At 33.9% G+C, this 18,527-nt stretch overlaps 1 protein-coding gene across 6 annotated transcripts in view; it reads left to right on the plus strand.

Annotated features, from left to right (window-relative positions):
• Positions 1–1,818: 1,818 nt before the first annotated feature.
• The window catches only part of LOC105141426 (endonuclease/exonuclease/phosphatase family protein), a 32,052-nt gene continuing 15,343 nt past the window's right edge, over positions 1,819–18,527 (plus strand). For 2 of the 6 annotated variants that reach the window (XM_011048643.1, XM_011048644.1), the window contains exon 1: positions 1,831–2,727. In XM_011048643.1, the coding sequence (XP_011046945.1) occupies positions 2,292–2,727 (436 nt within the window). In that variant the 5' untranslated portion in view covers positions 1,831–2,291. Of the gene's footprint in view, positions 2,751–2,993; positions 3,082–3,549; positions 3,631–3,962; positions 4,109–4,189; positions 4,301–4,798; positions 5,641–18,527 lie in introns of those variants that run through there. The other 4 variants (XM_011048646.1, XM_011048645.1, XM_011048647.1 and 1 more) reach the window with 4 other exon arrangements.

Below are 18,527 nucleotides of genomic sequence, written 5' to 3' on the forward strand. Positions count from 1 at the left end.
ATATATGTTAAGCTACTTGGTATGTAGCATATTTATAAACATGTCCGGTAAATGGCAATAATTAGAGGTCTGGATTAACACAACCTTTCAAGATTACCTTGAATTCTTTTATGTTTGCGGTTAATTAAGGTTGGAAAAAAATTAGATTTGAAAATATTATAAATTTATGATGTTTTCAACCCAATTTTTTACTATAATTTTTAAAGTTATGGTCAAAGTAAGAGTATCTCTAGTCATAAGCAACTATCTATAAATATCTCATTTTATTAAAATATATAATTAGATATAATTTTTATTTAAAATATAATTTGTAAATAAAAAATAAAATAACTATCTAATTCTCTTCTTAAATTTAATTCACGATGACTTGATTTATTTATGAAATCAAGCTAATACTTTACTTTTAAAAAAGTAAATTTAGGTGTGTATTTCATAATAAGATCTAAGAATTTAATATTTTAAAGAGTATTTTTATTTTTTTTAAATTATTATTGAAGATCTTAAAATGAAAAAACTTAAATTATAATTGTTTTTTTTAGTTTTCATATTTTAAAATCATTTTATAATAGTTTTATTATCAATTTTATCATAATAAACGAATTAACATTCCCTTTTAACTTGAAGAGGTAACAATACAAGCAAAAGACAAGATCTTTGAAAAAATTATTGATATATTCCCAAATTGTTTTTTAGAAAAATCATGGTGTGAAAGCTGATAATGATCTTTTTGTATATAAGCTCTTTGGATTGCATTTTTATTATTTATATGGTATTCATAAACTAGTTTTTTTAAACCAGAGTTAATAAGAAGAGTATCGAGATTGATTTCAATATGATTTTTTTTTAACTTGATTGAGTTATATGATATGAAGCTTTAATTGACTCTTCATCCTCAAAAAATTTATACTTGAAATACTTATCTAGTGATATATTAATTTAATATAAACCTGCTATATTTTTTTTATCATTATTAGTATCTACATAATAATTAACATAATTATATAATAATTCACTATTAAATAAAATTCAGTTGAGATACACAATAACTCTAAATTTTCTATATAAAATACACTTCAATTCATTAAAATCAAAATATATTTCAATATATATATATATATATATGTATATGTATGTATATAATAAGTATATTGATTAAATTATATTTAATTATTTCTAGATATTTAATTGAGGAACAAGTATATGTATAATAGAAATAATACTTGAAAAATATGTTTTCTACTTGATATTTTACTTATAAATAAATTATGTGAAAGTATTAAATTTCAATAAATAATTTTGTCAATACAAGAGATGTTAATAATAGTAGTTTTACATGAATATTAACTTATTTTTTTATAATAAAAAACACTTAATTCATTAAATTAATAAATTTAAATATTTATTTTGAACATATTTAAATAAATTATTATAAACTCTATTTTTAATAACTAATTATAAAAAAATAAAAATAAAATTAAATAATCAAATAAATACAAAAAAAAAATTTACTTGAAATATAAATAAAAAAACAAGGAAAATTAATTAATAAGTAAAGCAAGAGACAGGAAACCGCAGTTGAACAATCTTAAACAGAGAAAGATAAGAAAAGGAAAGAAAAAAAGGGAAAATTAGAGCAATGATAAATATATATAGTCAAAACATTCCTTCCGTCTAATAATAATTCACTAAATTAATATTTTAATATTTTAATATAAAAAAATTAAGAAGATAATCGTTTCCTTTTGATCCACTGTTGCTCCACCGCTTTGCAAGTTTGTGAGTTCTGGTAATCTATTTTGTAAGAGTTTCTTATAAAGTTATAATTACATTTTTTTTTCTTTTAATTTGTAATTATAACTATAATTTTGTAATGTGATTATTATGATATGATTTGATTGGAAGCCCCACCAATACATATTTTTGCGTTTCTTCATAACAAAATCTGTTCCTTTTCCATCTTCTTCATCCTTAATTTTAGGGTTTCTTTGTCTTCTTCGATCTTCTCCATTCCTAACACACCATCCTTCCCTCCCTTCCAGCGTCTCTCTCTTTCTCTCTCATTCCTTTCCGTTTCCTTCTCAGGTTCTCTCTAGAAAAACGGTAGGATTATTGTTTGTTTTTATGGATTAGAATTGCATTTCAATTTTGACAGCTGGTGAATCAGATCAGGGCTTGAATTGAAGTTGTAATATCATGAATAGTGGAATTGCGTAAAGTTTGATTTGTGGAAGTAGAAGTTGATTTTTTTTTCAGAAAGGATTGGGGTTTTTGCGTTTAGGTTAAGAATTGTGATGAATACGAGGAGTTCATGGGCTGATTTGGCTTCGAATTCTGCAGATAAGAGCACAAATGCTGGCTCTTCTGCTAACAATGGAAGTGTAGGTACTGCAGGAAATGCCCCTACTCGATCCATATATGTCCCTCCTCATCTCCGCAACCGCGCGCCATCTTCAGATCCACCGGCTGCTGCCTTTAGCGGGCCTGCGTCGAGTAATGATCGTCCTGGGTATGGAGGTGGATCACGCTGGGGTGTTCCCCGAAATGATTACCGCGGTGGGTATGGTAGTGATGGTGGGAGAGGTGGTTTGGATCGTGGGAGAGGTGGTTGGGATCGTGGGAGAGGGAGAGAGAGAGAAGTGAATCCTTTCGGAAGTGATAGGGCTTCTGCGAGATTGGGTGGATTCCAAAGGATTAAAGCATCAAACAAGGGAGTGATTGTTTTAAAGGGTATGCCATGTTTGTGGCTCAAGGTTTTTTCTTTCTTTCTTTTTAAAGGTTTATGCTCTGTGATTTTATTTCCTTTCAGTGCTACTCATAATGGAAATTTCCGAGGTTGTAGTTTTGTTGCTATTTTCATTCTAGCGAGGTTAGTTTAACTGCTTTATTGTGTATGTGAGGTTCAATGTGAGTTGCTTGTAATGTTCTTTGTCCTTTGGGTTTTGTTGGGTCTGTCTAGTTTTGTTTCTGGAATGAATTGGTGCCGATTCATGCAGATGGGGGTTGATGGCCATAGTGAGAAATTGGGTGGGTTTCAATTTTCAAGGGTTAAAGCTTCAAACAAGGGAGTCACAGTTCTAAAGGGCGGGTCGTAAGTGAGATTCTAGTTTGTCTTTTTTAAGGGTTTTTGCTTTATTATTTATTTATGTTGTCTTCATTGATAGTGGTGGATTAGAGAGGTTATGTTAATTAATAATTTTATTGTGTTGCTGGTTTTGTTCACAATGTTCAGTTTGATTCCTCTGATATGTTAGGTTCATGTGTGTTGCTTATTATGCTTTTTTGTCCTCATTTTATTTGGGAGATGGGATTGCATTAAAAGGATTTCAGTAATTTTTACTTAATAAAGTACTTACTGATAAATATTTATATATTTAGAGATGAAAAATGTGAAAATGAATGCCATTGCCTGTTGACAGTCACATGTTAAGCTTGTTGTGTTGTCCTCAATAATCATCTAGCCAGCTTTTCTTTATGTTTGTTCATATAGGTTAGTTCTTATTTGCTTGTTAGTCTTCTAGATTTTGTTGTTGAATGTTTTAGTATATGCAGATGAAAGTGACGGGGCTAGTGTAAAATTGGATGTGTTTCAAGGAGCTAGGGCATCAAACAAGGGAGTCTCTGTTTTAACAAGTAAGTGGAATTTTTGTAGTTCAAGTTGATTTAATTATATTTATTTATTTTGATTTACTGGTCTTTTGCTTTGTGAGTTTATTAATGTTGTCTGAAACCATAATGATGGATTGATGAGGTTATGTATAAGCATTGGTTTTGTTGAGTTGCTGCTTTTTTCTTTTTAGCATTCGTGTTACCATCATGAAATTTGACTGCTTGCTATGTATATTTGGTCTAACACTGTACCTTTTGAGCCTCGGTTATAGTACTATGAAGATGGGAATTTATTAAAAGGTTTCAGTTATGTATGTTCATTGCATGTGATTGAAAGCTTCTTAAATTTGTGGCGGAGGATACAAATTCAATAGCAGTGTTTGGTTCCTTAAAGATTTTGAGCTACAATGTTTGGTTCCGAGCAGACCTGGAGATGCATGGGAGGATGGAAGCACTTGGTGAACTTATTCAACTACATTCACCAGATGTCATTTGCTTACAGGTGTTTCTTGTTCCCTACTCTTGAAATTGGATCTCCCTGTGTTGACTTTCATCTTAGTTATTGCCATTTTTTTTCCTGCAGGAGGTTACTCCAGATATATATGACATATTTCAGCAATCCAGCTGGTGGAAAGCATATCAATGCTCTGTTTCTTCTGAAATAGCAAGTTCAAGAGGATACTTTTGCATGCAGGTATTGTTTTGATATGTGCTGGATGGTGATTCTGCTTGTTAGTATGCTTCTGGCTTACTTTACGTACTGACAAAGTATGGATCCTGAGAATTCTCGTTGTTGTACACTCTCTCACCCGAACTGGTGGATCCTGAGAATTCTCTTTGTTGTACACTCTCTCACCCGAACTGGAGAATCATGGAAACATGGTTTTATGTTGGCTGTCAAATGAACTTCTGCAGGTTTTCCTTCTTTTGGTTGAGTGATAGTGTTTCATTAATTGGACCAGCCCTTGATAATCTTACTGATCACGGAATACGTTTGACCTATAACTAAATTTTAGCTGTTCCTTAAAGTCAGTGTCTTTGTAAATCATAGGACCAAATAATATCTTGCCTGGATTTCATTTATTACATTGCCTTGTAGTTGTCAGCGATCCAACTTAAAGACTTGATATTGGCATTATTTTTTTTCTAATTTTTTTATTTATTATTATTAATATTGCCCTCTTGTTTGCAGTTAAGCAAACTACCAGTAAAATCTTTCAGCACTAAACCCTTTATGAATTCAATAATGGGGAGAGAACTTTGCATTGCTGAGCTTGAAGTTCCAGGAAAGAAGTCATTAGTTGTTGCCACTAGCCATCTAGAGAGTCCTTGTCCAGCACCTCCAAAATGGGATCAGATGTTCAGCAAGGAACGTGTGGATCAGGCAAAGGAGGCCATCAACCTTCTCAAGAAGAACTCAAATGTGATTTTTTGTGGTGACATGAACTGGGATGATAAGTTGGATGGTCAGTTTCCTTTCCCTGATGGATGGGTTGATGCCTGGGTAGAGTTGAAGCCAGGGGACAATGGATGGACATATGATACCAAATCCAACCAAATGTTGTCCGGCAATTTTCCATTGCAAAAGAGACTGGATCGATTCATATGCGGTCTGCGTGATTTCAAGATCAGTAAAATTGACATGATTGGTAAGGAGGCAATACCTGGGTTATCATATATCAAGGAGAAGAAAGTGAGAAGAGAGGTAAAGATGTTGGAGCTTCCTGTCTTGCCTAGTGATCATTATGGTGTGCTTTTAACAATATCAGGTCTGTAAAGTCAAGTGATGATTTTAGCTGGGCGATCAGGATTGTAACAGCTTGCAGAGCATGTATTGGACGTTATGGATCGAAATGATATGAACTGTTTCTTGTTACTGCAACGCTAACTACGTTGTCATCCCTAGTATTAATTTACGGATTGCCCAGAATTATCTTATTCAGTGAGTATTGAAAGCTGAACTCAGTATGTAAATGAATCAATGTGCAGAAAACTTGTATAAATGAAATAAAAATTTTAGCCTTTGATTGAGCATGGGCAGGACTTTTGTTTTTTCAGAAGCTGCTAGCTACTACTAAGGTCCTTAATGATACTATCAAGGTGGAGTTTTCTTGCATTGAAGGAACAATGGCATGGTTTTGATTTTAGTTTTTTTTTTTTTAATTTACGTGGGTGTCCGGGCTAGCTTACACGCACCACGACTAATCCCTACGGTCTACTTAACATCCTGCAAGCCTAGTGAGCAGGTAAGGCACCACGGGGGTGATAGGCGTACATGGTAAAGTTTGAACCCAGATATAAAGAAAAGGAACAAGCTCCTTCCATCACTAAGCCAGAACCTCACTTGCTTATAAATCACTGATTATAAGTCTTCTGAAGATTTATTCTCATCTTGAATTGAAGGGAACTGTGTGGATTTATCTTCCAGAGCACCAAATAGATATTCCAGTGTTTCTCGCTAACTAGTAATTCGGAATGAATCAATTTCCTGAGCAAAATAAAATTTGTTCTCCTTGGCAAGAATATAATCGACAACTTTGTTTAAGAGTATTCTTGCTGCTTTATACTGGGCTGAATGGTCTGATTTTCTTAATGTTTCTTTGTTGATTTTTCTCCTCCTCAGCAAAATAGCCCCAACCTTTTCTTTCATTCTTTTCTTTTTAACTCCAGTTATGACGCATGTAAAATAGGGTGTTTATTTTCACTTCACCTTTTGCTTTTAAAGACACAAACAATATGTTTGATTAATGTTAGAATTTAATTTATTGTTTGTGAAATTTAGTTATATTTACATTGAAAACATAGGTTTCTCGAAAGCAGCTTCAGGCTACTTCCACTTACAGTGCTATATTAATTTGCGGTTTGAGATATTTTTAGGATAAGCATGAACGTGATTCATTGTATGTAGACACTTCACTTTCCAGACACTACTCATTAAACCGAGCATTCTCCTCACAAATTAAGGATATGTTGGTGCCAGCTCATTAAAACCTTGACATTTGAAAATTCTACTCCCTCGGTGCCATTACCATTTATGCACTTTATACTCGTTATTTTCTTCTCCAGACAATTATATGTCTCCACCCGTAAGCCATTTGTCGCGCATGAGCTTCCAACAGTGTCCCCGAAGAAGAAGATTGATAAATTAGAGCACATGATGATACAATCTCATTCATTCCATAACTCTGAATACAAATTTGATAAATCAATTTAAATTAAGTGACATAATGATCAGATAGATAGGGAATATTTGTAGATCAGGCAATGGACAGGGAATGACGATTGAAAAGCATTTATGATGAATCAGATTTGCACAAATTAAGGATTTATGATCCAGCCACTTGATTTGCTAACGCTTAACTTTTGAAGATTCTACTCCCTCCCTGACATGAACATTTATGCACTTTATTCAACAAAATGCTTTAAACATTTAATTTATGCACGGCTTTTTATGTTTTCTTTTTTCTTGATTTGCTTTTTCTCATGTTTCGATTCTTGAAATATACTGAATGAGTGATCAAATTGCAATGGTCTAGGTGCCTAAGTACCTGCTATTCGTTAATGTCGTACCATAGGCAGCAATCCATATAAATTTCTAAATTCCTAATATTTTTTATTTATATATATTTTTTAAGATTATGATTATGATTTTTGTAAAAGTATTTTTTATTTAAAAATATATTTTAATATCAATATATTTAAACAATCTAAATACATTAAAACAAATTTCAAATTTTTGAAAATTTCATTCCAAACACTTCCCAACAACATGTTACTTCTTGGATTATATGATGCTGTCTGCATATTAATATACAACATAAAAAAAAAAAAACATTTGTCACACATCATAATCATAATCTAAAATGAAAAGGATACACTTACACATACACACGCACGCACGCACACAACTGCCTCTCTCCTTTCTAGCCGGTTAGAGAAAGGGAAGAAAATTTATTATAATGAGAGTTAGGCAGCACAACAAAGCATAGATCATAAATTTAAAACAGAAGACAATAAGTAGCCTCTAACATGGAGAGGCAACTACTCGTCACTCAACATTGACCCGAACATTAAATATCCTCATTTGGGTTTTATTGCTGTATCCTTTTTTATTTTTTCCATCGATGTTATTTTATTATATATAAAAACCTAGGTATTTTATAATTATTTTTAGATTATAAAAGTTATTTATGTATTTAAAAACTATTAAACATAAAATATAATGGATAGAGTTATGTATATCTTTTCTATAATAAAGTTTGAAAATATTTTAATAAGATATATCTTCAGTTTTTAATAAAATCATATAACACACATCTTGAGTTTTTTTTGTATTAATTAACTTATTTTTACATTAAACTAAGGATATTTTAGTTTTTTTTACATTAATTAAAATCCCAGTCTAGGCCATGTATAACACATGAATAAAAATAACTTATTTTAGACCACTACATAAAGAAAAAAGCTGCATTGAACTCCTTTTGAACCTCCATGCGTACTGTCTACGTTTTGAAGTCAAAGAATAGCATATACTTACTCCGATTCCAAAATTAAATCCTCCTAATTAGCCAATGAATTGACATATCGAGTTCTTCTTAAGTATTTCAAGCAGAATTTTTTAGTGATGAATAGTTGGGTGAAGAACCGATATGGCTAGCTCTTGGGGAGCAAGAAAAATGGGAGAGAAAAGAAGATTCTTTTCTTCTTTATTTTGTCAAGAAATTAAGTCCCCTAAAATTCACCTCCCAGAAGAAGCTTTTTATTCCCTCCTCTTTCTACAGTCTAATGCCACTCTTAATTTCTCCAAGTTAGAAATTTCAACACTACTTGGATTAGTCAGTTCAAACTCAAATCGTCAATGATGCAATTTATTGGGAAAACAAGGAACAACCAGACATCAATTTACCCGGATCAATTCAGCAGAATACAATTCACAATTCACATGTTCCAATTCTTTTCCTCTTTGTGTAGTAAAAACAGAATCAAACAATGACCAAATATAATGCAAATAATCATAAAGATCAACACCAAGATTTTTAACGTGGAAAACCCGATGTGAAAAAAACCACGGGAGCGTAGTTCACCTAAAAACTTCCACTATCAACAAATAATGGGTTCACAATCATTCTTCCTCAGATTCAACTAAGGGATACAACATATATATCATCAAGAACAACTTATTCTCGGATTACAACAAGATTAAAGGAGAATTATTTGAGAAAAACTCACAATACTAATAGCCCAGTTTTCTATCAAAACGGCCAGCTTCCACACCACCAATATTCGATCCAACTGTTTAGAATGAAGAGTAACGTGTCTAGAAACTGCTATCAAAATCTCAGCCCGATCCAACGGTGAACGAGCTGGAAATCGAAGGAAGAACACAGGCTGCTTTGCTGCCTCTTCTTCTCTTTTTCTCTCTCGGTTTTTCTTCTCCTCTCTTATGTTTTTCAATTATGTCGCTACAGTACTCGAACCACATTAATTTTAATACCAAGAGACAACAATGTTGTCTCTTGAAAATTAATATGGTGGTCCCACCATCACATGTTGCGGGACCACACATAACACAATTAATAAAAAAAGAAAAATTGGACAGACTAACTTTTTCGCTTCAAGATAACGAGAATATATATCAAAGCTAATAAAAAACTAACCTTGTGCAGCGATTCACATAATTTTGACAATTCCTCACATGAAGGTAGATGCTATCCATATAAACTACAAGACCTATAAGAAAAAAAAAGTAACCACCCTATTTTGTTGGATTAAAGATTATGATTAGTGTTGATTCCTCAGTTTTGATACCAAAAATGCAATGGCTTCCCCCCCAAGTTGTCTAAACTACATGCTATGCAATATTTTATTCTGCATTTTTAACCCTTCTGGTATCTTTAGCCATCATCAATTGTGTTCTCCAGCATCCTAATAACTTGAAGAGGACAAAAGAGACTTCATTAGTCAAAAATTTTATTCCATGATATTATCCTGGTATCGTAACCTAGATTACAAGTTTGGTAAGTCGGCTTTGATGGTTTTTTATATTTTTTTTTATATTTTTTTTATAATTTTAGTTTTTGATATGAAATTAATTGAGAATTAAGTTTTATAATTTATGTTTTATAAAATTATCCTGATTTTATTATAAAATTAGAAAAGAAGATGTAATTTGCTTACACCCAATTCCAGAAGACTAAACTCAACCCCTCATCCTTTCTATGATGGTTAGAGTAAATTTCCTATCAACGAATATTTTGTCAAAGCAAAATGTGACAGAAAAATGGACTCTCGAATGCGGTCATAATATCCATCAACTTGCTTTCGATCCATCCAAGTTTCTCTTCACTCAAGGATGTGGTTGGAGATGGCTTAAAGGGTTTTATATGCAGGAACTAGATAGCTAGATGCCAAAATGTGGTGGGGTTAAGCTTGGAGGAAGGGGTTCTGGTTTGTGTTTTAGATGTTAGTGTCTAGCTAACTTATAACTCTAATTTTGTTATTTGTTTTAGTCATATTTTGTGTGATGATCATGGGTCTTAGGTTTGTTAGGATTTGCCATTAATGGGCAATAAATTATGCAACCTACCTTAACAAGTAGGGTTATCATTGTCATAAGGCTATAATGGTAGTTGCACCACCATTGACAAAAATGGTGCAACCCATGTGTTGTCACCATTAATGCCATAAATTATGCCATGATTTATGGATCTTGTCTTATCATTGATGCCTATAAATACAGGCATTGTTTGAGAGCAAAATGAGAGAGAGTGGCGAAAGTGCAACATGTGAGAAGAAGAGAGAAAGAGGGGCTGCCATGGGCAACAACCTTGCTACAACGTGCAACGGTGTGTGTGTGAGCTGGGAGTTGAGTTAGAATGGGTGTAATCCTCTTCCTTTATGTATTTATTTTATGTTCTTTCTCTATCTCTAACAATATCGACTCTCCCGTGGATGTAGGTAATTTGTTAAACCACGTTAAATATTATGTCAGTGTGCTTGGCCTTCTATGAGCAAATATCAGTACATCACCTATCGGATTCCCCTAAAATTGGTATCAAAACGCATGATTTAAAGTGGTGTTTGATTTTGCTCAAAAATAAATGTTGTCAAAATTGTGTTTTGACCATACCACTATGTAGAGGAGGAAGAGATGAAGCCATTGTTGAAAACCACGTAGAAATCAGACATCAAAATCATCCTCACGCGCCGACACGCGCCGGCGAAGTAGCTGGCCACGCGTGCAAACGTGCGCCATGCGTCTTCTTCTCCCGAATGAGCTGACCCAACCTGAATATCAGACAACCTGACCCACGTGCCAGATTCGGATAATGATGACATTAGCATGATGTCATAATTACATCAGCATGAATATATGGCATGCCATGTCAGCAGTCACGTCAGCACTGTGGGATCCACTTACCACGTCATCAGCCACGATACGAGAGAGCCGAGTCGCGAGCCGAAGGATCGGATTCTATGTAGCGGAGTCTACGTGGAGAGCCGAGCCGCGAGCCGAGGGATATGATTCTATGTAGCAGAGTCTACGTGCAACCGGATTTGAGATTGAATCTGAATCGCTGATTAGGCCAGAATTGTTTTCATAAAATCTTAGCCTTATGAAGTGCGATTTGGAAGATTTCAGACTTGTTTCCAGCTAATTTTATCATTTTGGATGCAATGGTATGGTCCAATCATTAAGATTGAGACCAGAAATGATGGTGGTGAATTATTAAAGAGAGATTGCCCGATCAGGAGGCATCCGATGGTCATTATGGTGGTCAATGAAGATGAAGATGAAGAAGAAGAAATCACACATGTTTGTCCAATTACATGTGTTGAACTATTATGTGGGGAATTTTAATTGCCTTGAGGGAAGGAAAAATTGAGACACTCTAGACACTCGATCATATGGATAATTTGAGGTGGAGAGTGAAATTTGATGAAGACCAATCTTGATGAATCTAAACAATGGTAGTCTCGCTAGATTTTGAGAAATTAGGTATGGAACCAAAATATTCCAGATCATTTGCAAAGGAAAGCCACAACAAAGCTAGCAAATGGTTGTATATATGAAAATACAGTACAATGGATAGATATGGCCTAAGAAGTTCTAGCTTGGAGATTGGGTTTTAAGTGGGACCGTTGTGACCCCTCCAATCCTTCTTGGGAACTTGCTTAGTGGAAGGATTATCCATACGGTACTATTTTCATATATGTGATAATTTGTTATGAACTGTTAAAGACTAACAGGATGATGGCACAAAGGAATAGTTGGGTTCCGTATGATCAAGGATCTGGTGCGGTGGTGATTTCTTCAAAAAAGTTAGATTCAGTGACTGTAATTTCTCAAGGGAAGAATTGATGAAGACCTTGATAATGGAAGAGAAATACAGCAAGGGGATAAAGATTGGCACCCTATTTTAACTTGAATAGGTATTGTGACAGGATGAGCTATTGTCAAACATAAGCAAGGAATAGGGAGAAATCTGGAGAACAACAATTGCACAAGGACACACGGAGATTATGCAGGAGTACCCGGAGGATCCAACGAGGTACTGTAATGAGACAACAGGTGCAAGGAGAAGAAGAGTTCCCAGATGAAGCTCAGAGCAGAGACTGTGTGAAGGTTGTACAACAGGAAGTGTTTTGTGCTTTTGATGAAGGCAACAAGCGAGGACTTTTCCAATGCATGCAAGGATGGAAAGATGAGCTGTTGCAAATGCATCTAATTGAGGGGGTGCGACCGCCTATGACAAAAAAAAAAAGACACCAAAGGGAGTTGTTGTGGGTGGAGTTGTTAAGCAGAAATGTGTAGAAGCTCCAAAAATAGAAATCGAGATTGACAATTATGAAGAGTGTACTGCAACTCACGTTTTCCATGTGATCAGTGGCAGTGATCTCTCCCCTAATCCACATGGTGGTAGAGAATTTTTGGAGCCACTTTGAAGCATCCCAGCTGAAGGAGAATGTGACCGCCTATGAAAAGATTTTTGGGAGCCACTTTGAAGCATCCCAGCTGAAGGAGAATGTGACCGCCTATGAAAGGCAAAGACACCTTAAAGAGAAGGTGTGAGGGCCGTGGAAGTAGTCCAGTTCAGAATGCCCCAAAGCCGATGTGATGACTAGATATAAGTGGAGATAAGGATAGCCAATGAAGTGGCTATGATGAGTATGGAGACAAAAGTCAGATTGACTTTCATGGATATTTCCCCCATGCTAAAGATCAATGAGCTAGAAGGCATTTACCTTGGGCAATAAGTGGATGACTTGTGGAGCATTAAGACATGACTACTATGTAGGAGCAGAGGGCATGCACAGGTTTCTGGAACAAGTTGAATTTTATCAAGGTGGTGAGCTCGGTAATGACATTGTAATACTCAAAGTATGAAGACAGATATGAATCAAGCTTTAATGTGCTGCCCCCATAGTTAAAGGTGGAGAGTTACCTGAACTCTTGAGACTAAGAGCGGGAGACTCATGGAGAAGTTAGGCGTGGTTCCTAGGGTGGAACAGAGGGCAGATGCAACTCCAGGATGCGTAGACTCTTAGAAGAGTGGTGAGCTTGTGATCATATTGAGATACTCAGATAATGACTGTCGCACTTGGAAATAGAAATTTCTGTTTAAGGGGGTGTTGTAAGCCTTGGTGTGAGGCTTGATAAATCATTCCGGACCGAGCATGGTTGATATGCTCGAAGGGGAATGTCGTGTTCCGGAGATGAGCGTTAAGATTTTTCAGATGTGACGTAGGAGACCATCTAGTTGTAATGATCCTTTTGTGTGAGAAAAAATGTGTTTTGGTAACTCTGGTGATTGAAAGATTGGGCGAGTACCTGTAAACTTGGCCACAGATGCTCTCGGAATGGTAAGCTTGGAAGAGCCGCAATGCAAGCTTGTACTAAAGAAGGAAGAGGATAATTACCTATATAAATGTCAAAGGGGGTGATTGTTAGGATTTGCCATTAATGAACATAAATTGGGCAACCTACCCTAACAAGTAGGGTTACCATTGTCAAAAGGCTACAATGGTAGTTGCACCACCATTGACAAAAATGGTGCAACCCATATGTTGCCACCATTAGTGCCACAAATCATGCCATGATTTGTGGATCTTGTCTTACCATTGATGCCTATAAATAGAGGCATTGTTTGAGAGTAAAATGAGAGAGAGAGTAATGAGAGTGCAACATGTGAGAAGAAGAGAGAAAGAAGGGCTGCCAAGGTAGCAGTGTGTGTGAGAGCTGAGAGTTGAGTTAGAGTGGGTGTAATCCTCCTAATCCATATATTTGTTTTGTGTTCTTTTGTTATCTCTAATAATATCAACTCTCCTGTGGATGTAGGCGATTTGTCAAACCATGGTAAATATTGTATCAGTGTGCTTGGCTTTCTATGAGCAAATATCAGTACATCACTTGTCGGATTCCCCAACAAGATTTACTTATTAAAATCATATTAATTTTATATGATGATCATGGGTCTTACATTTAAATTAAGAAACATATGAAATAGTTTCCGCTTAGTTACATCGAAGGTAGCGAGGAAAAAAATATCAATCCAATCAATTAAGTGATTCTTTAATTTAAAATCTAACCCAATTCAGGTTTATTGTTGAACCAAGCTTTTTTTTATATATATTAAAACAATGTTTTAATATTTCAAAAAACAAAGAAAAATATTAAAGTTTGTTTCAATTAAAAAAAATAGTTATTACTAGATACATGATTCACTCTCCATCACAAGTTAAATATTTTTGTTTTTTATAAAAATTTATATATACAAGTTTTTTCAAAATAATTTTTTAGTTTAAAAAATAAAAGAAATTAAAAAATTTATGTATACATGTAATCAAATAAATTGAAAATTATATATAAATAAATAAATAATTATTAATAACATTTTAATTTTTTTTAAGAGAAACCAAGAGAAAAATATAAATAAATATATTGGCAGATTAAATAAATCAAATAACCAAGCATACCATCTGCTTTAAACCAAACATGTACTCTGGCAGATTTGTTACAGATCCAAATAAACAAGAAAACCAAACTCCGAAAAACAAATTAAATCAATCAAACGGAAAACAAACAACTGAATCCATGGCATCTCTTCTTTTGCTTTAGGGTGTTGCTTTCCGTTGAGCACACGCAAGCTGATGTGTGACTTTAGGGTAGCGCGTTGCCGGGGGCAAACAAGTCAAATATTGAATGTGCATGGCGCATCAAGCCGACAGCAACTGTGTATTTAAATGTCAGATTTGATTGTTTTTAAAATATTTGTTATTTAAAAATATATTAAAATAATTTTTTTTATTTTTAAAAATTTATATTTGATATTAATATGTTAAAATAATTTTAAAATATTAAAAAAATATTAATTTAAAAATAATTTAATTTTTTTTATAAACGTAAAAACTAGTTCTTTCAATTCGTAATTTCTTTTTATAGACCCGACCCCTCTCATCACTCCTCATAATTTATTCTCCTTCATCGTCTATACGGGGAACTTATTTTAATTGTTGTTGTAAAAAGAAAAAAACCTAGTCACCGCCCGTTGTTATTTGAAAATTATTTTTTAATGTTTTATATGTTTGTTTATTATTAAAAAAATTATTTAATAAAAAAATTATTTAATATAAAAAAAATATAGCTTGGTTTTTCAATAAAGAACTTTTCTTTTATTTTGGACAAAAAATACATTTCAAAAATTACAAGAAACTAAAAATCATCTTGTTATAGGTTAATTATATAAAATTTGAATTTTTTAATTGCTATATATATTTTTTAATTTTATTTTGATCTTTACAATTTAATTTAAATTTCTTTTATATGAATCACTCATTTATGAATAATCATATATCAATTTCATATGCAGAATTTTTATGATAATTTGTTCATTAATATTGAATAAAATTAGAATATCCTTGATGTCTTCATTATAAATTTTTTATATAATTTTTTAAATTTATTAGTTTTGCTTTTTATGCAATTATGGAGAAACAATTGAATTATAATTTTTTTTCTTAAGTTTTATTCAATCACTTTTGTGTGCGTATTTATTTTTATTATTTTTTAATTAAATAAAAAATTATTTCTAAAACACAATGTGGTTGAACCCAATTAAGTTTATGCTAGGGGATCAATTATTTTAATCAACATCTATCTTTTAGTTTTTAAATTTAATAATTTTTATTTTAACACATTAAAACCACTCAAAATATAAAATAAATTGTCTGACATCCGGAAGGATGTATCATTTTTTTTAGCTCAAACGAAAAAACTCAGCCAAAACTTCAGGAAAAACGTTGCCACAGGAGGGGGAGAGAGAGAGAGAGAGAGAGAGATTCAATGGCTTGTATGCTATGGTATGTTTCTTTCTTTTTTTTGTTTGTCTTTGTGAGAAAATTTGACACCGTTTTTCTTTATTTACCGTTTTTAGCCAAGAAGTCTCACTCTCAACTGCATGCATCCCCATAAACTCAAGAGACTCCTATGGAGGCAAACAAGTCAAATATTGCTTGGAGCTACAGAGCCTCAGCATGTGCATGGCACCAAGCCGACATGACTTAAAAGGGTTCGGTAGGCTAGTTCTTTCGAGTCGCCATTTCCTTTTATACACGTCGACGCCTCTCATCATTATTCATCATTTATTCTCCTTCATCATCTCTGTAGAGAACTTAATTTAATTGTTGTTGTTAAAAGAAAAAAACTTAGTCACCGTTTATTCCGTTGTTATTTCAAAATTATTTTTTAATGTTTTATATCAATATTTGATTTAAACGCTATGGATTATTACTCAGCTCAAACTCAAATCGTCAACGATGCAATGAAAAAAGAAAAATTGGACAGACTAACGTACGTTTTTGCTTCAAGATAACGATTATATATTTCAAAGCTAATAAAAAAACTAACATTATGCAGTGATTCACACAATTTTGACAATTCCTCACATATAGTAGATGCTATCCATATAAAGAACCATAAGAAAAAAAAAAGTAACCTTAAGTTGATACCAAAAATGCAATAGCTTTCCCCCTAATTAAGTTGTCTAAAAGGCATGCTACGCATTCTTGTATTCTGCATCTTTAACCCTCCTGGTATCTTGAGCGCCATCAACAATTGTTTTCTCCAGCATCTGAATAAGAACAGAAAAGAATCAATTAGTCAAAGCTTTTATCTTTGTCAAATTCATGAAATTTATGCCTGTGCTAATTCAAAGGCTCAATATCAACAGAGAGATTGGAGATGACATTCCACAAATCTATCAACTTATCTGAATAAACACCCAAATGGCTGGATTGATTTTTTCTTACGACAAAATCTTTCAGTCAATTGTTTTACTTTTACACCATTCCGTATCCAAAAAAAAAAAAAGCGTCTGGTCAGAGTCTGTGTTAGTCGTTGTAGGAAAGAGATGCATAGCTATATAGGAATCAAGAGGTATATTTTTTTTAGCACAAACAAAGAACTCAAGAAAATGCACTAAAAAATCAAATCATTAAGAGACTCAATTACTATAGCACATAGTTTCCACCCTCATGGTATCTTTAGCCATCATCAATTATCTTCTCCAGCATCCCAATAAACTCAAGAGAACAAAAGAGACTCCATTAGTCAAAGCTTTTATCATGGTCAAATCCATGAAATTTATGCTAATTCTAAAGCTGAACAAAGAGATCACAATCCACAAATCCAACAACTTATCAGCCTTGACATCCAAAAGGCTGTATCTTTTTTATTTCTTTTTAGCACAAACCAAAAAAACTCAGCGAAAACTTCAGGAAAAACGTTGCCATAGGGGAGGGAGGGAGGGAAGGAGAGATTCAATGGCTGAGAGAACTGCTAGAGACCAAGAAAGGCTAGAAGTAGAGTAGACTCGAACACTGAGTAGACTCAACTTATGTGAGTGTATAACTATATTGATTAATAGTATCATACCGTCAAAGATTATATTAAAATAAACCCAAGACTAAACCAAACCCTAGAAGTTGAAGACTCTCTAGGGGATCTGAAACCAGATCGAAAAAAGCATAAATGCCACAGCAAGAGTAAGGTGATCACCTCATAAGCCGAAACAATGGTCTACAAGGTGAGTCTGAAATCTGGTTCAACTTTGACGTGGTAGGTTTCTCCATTTTGAATATCTTGTTCCCTTGTTAGGACGATAACTTCATTAACTTTAAGGCCCTTCTCACGGACGTAGTTCAACCAGTCACCTCTGATGACGGGTTTTTGATAGCCATAGGCCCTTCTCACGGACGTAGTTCAACCATTCACCATGAGGCCGTCTAGAGATCTCAAACTTCCATACTTTCCCTGTCAGATCTCTTGCTTGAAACCACATAGCCGTTTGACCCTCGCCCATCGGAAATGCCCAGAGTGTACGAGAGGGATAAGACAGACAATATTTGATGTCTGTGGAAGTGAGTCGCTTACGTATAAGCACGGTTGCCATGATAGAGCTAATTAATGGGTAGGGAAGAGTTAAGGATGATATGAGAGAGTTTGCTTTCGGTTAATTGTGAATTAATATTGGAGACTGGAGAGTGCAATTTATACATAAAAGAAAGAAGCAAAGAGTGAATGCACGAGTAGGGGGGGAGAGAGAGAGAGAGGTGTGTGTGCGTGTCCCGCCAAATTCTTCAATCTATCTCCTAGTTTTAGAAGTGGAGGAACGATCAGAAGTCACTTCGTTGATGATTGAATGAATGAATGCCTATTTGCATATTATTCGTTGATGATTGCCGCCTCACTGAACGGTGGTCGGTATCAAAGAGGTGAGCTTCCCTTCAATTCGTTTACTGTTTTTATCTCTTAGTTTAGCCAGTAACCAAACATTATCTATAAACACCCCTGTCGGATACTTCCAACAAAATGCGATGTGACAAAAACTTTTAAAAGGCTGTCACATGTCTCCCTTTTTGCT

Source organism: Populus euphratica, unplaced genomic scaffold (genome assembly GCF_000495115.2).
Source record: "Populus euphratica unplaced genomic scaffold, PopEup_1.0 scaffold119.1, whole genome shotgun sequence".
In the NCBI taxonomy this organism is placed as follows: domain Eukaryota; kingdom Viridiplantae; phylum Streptophyta; class Magnoliopsida; order Malpighiales; family Salicaceae; genus Populus; species Populus euphratica.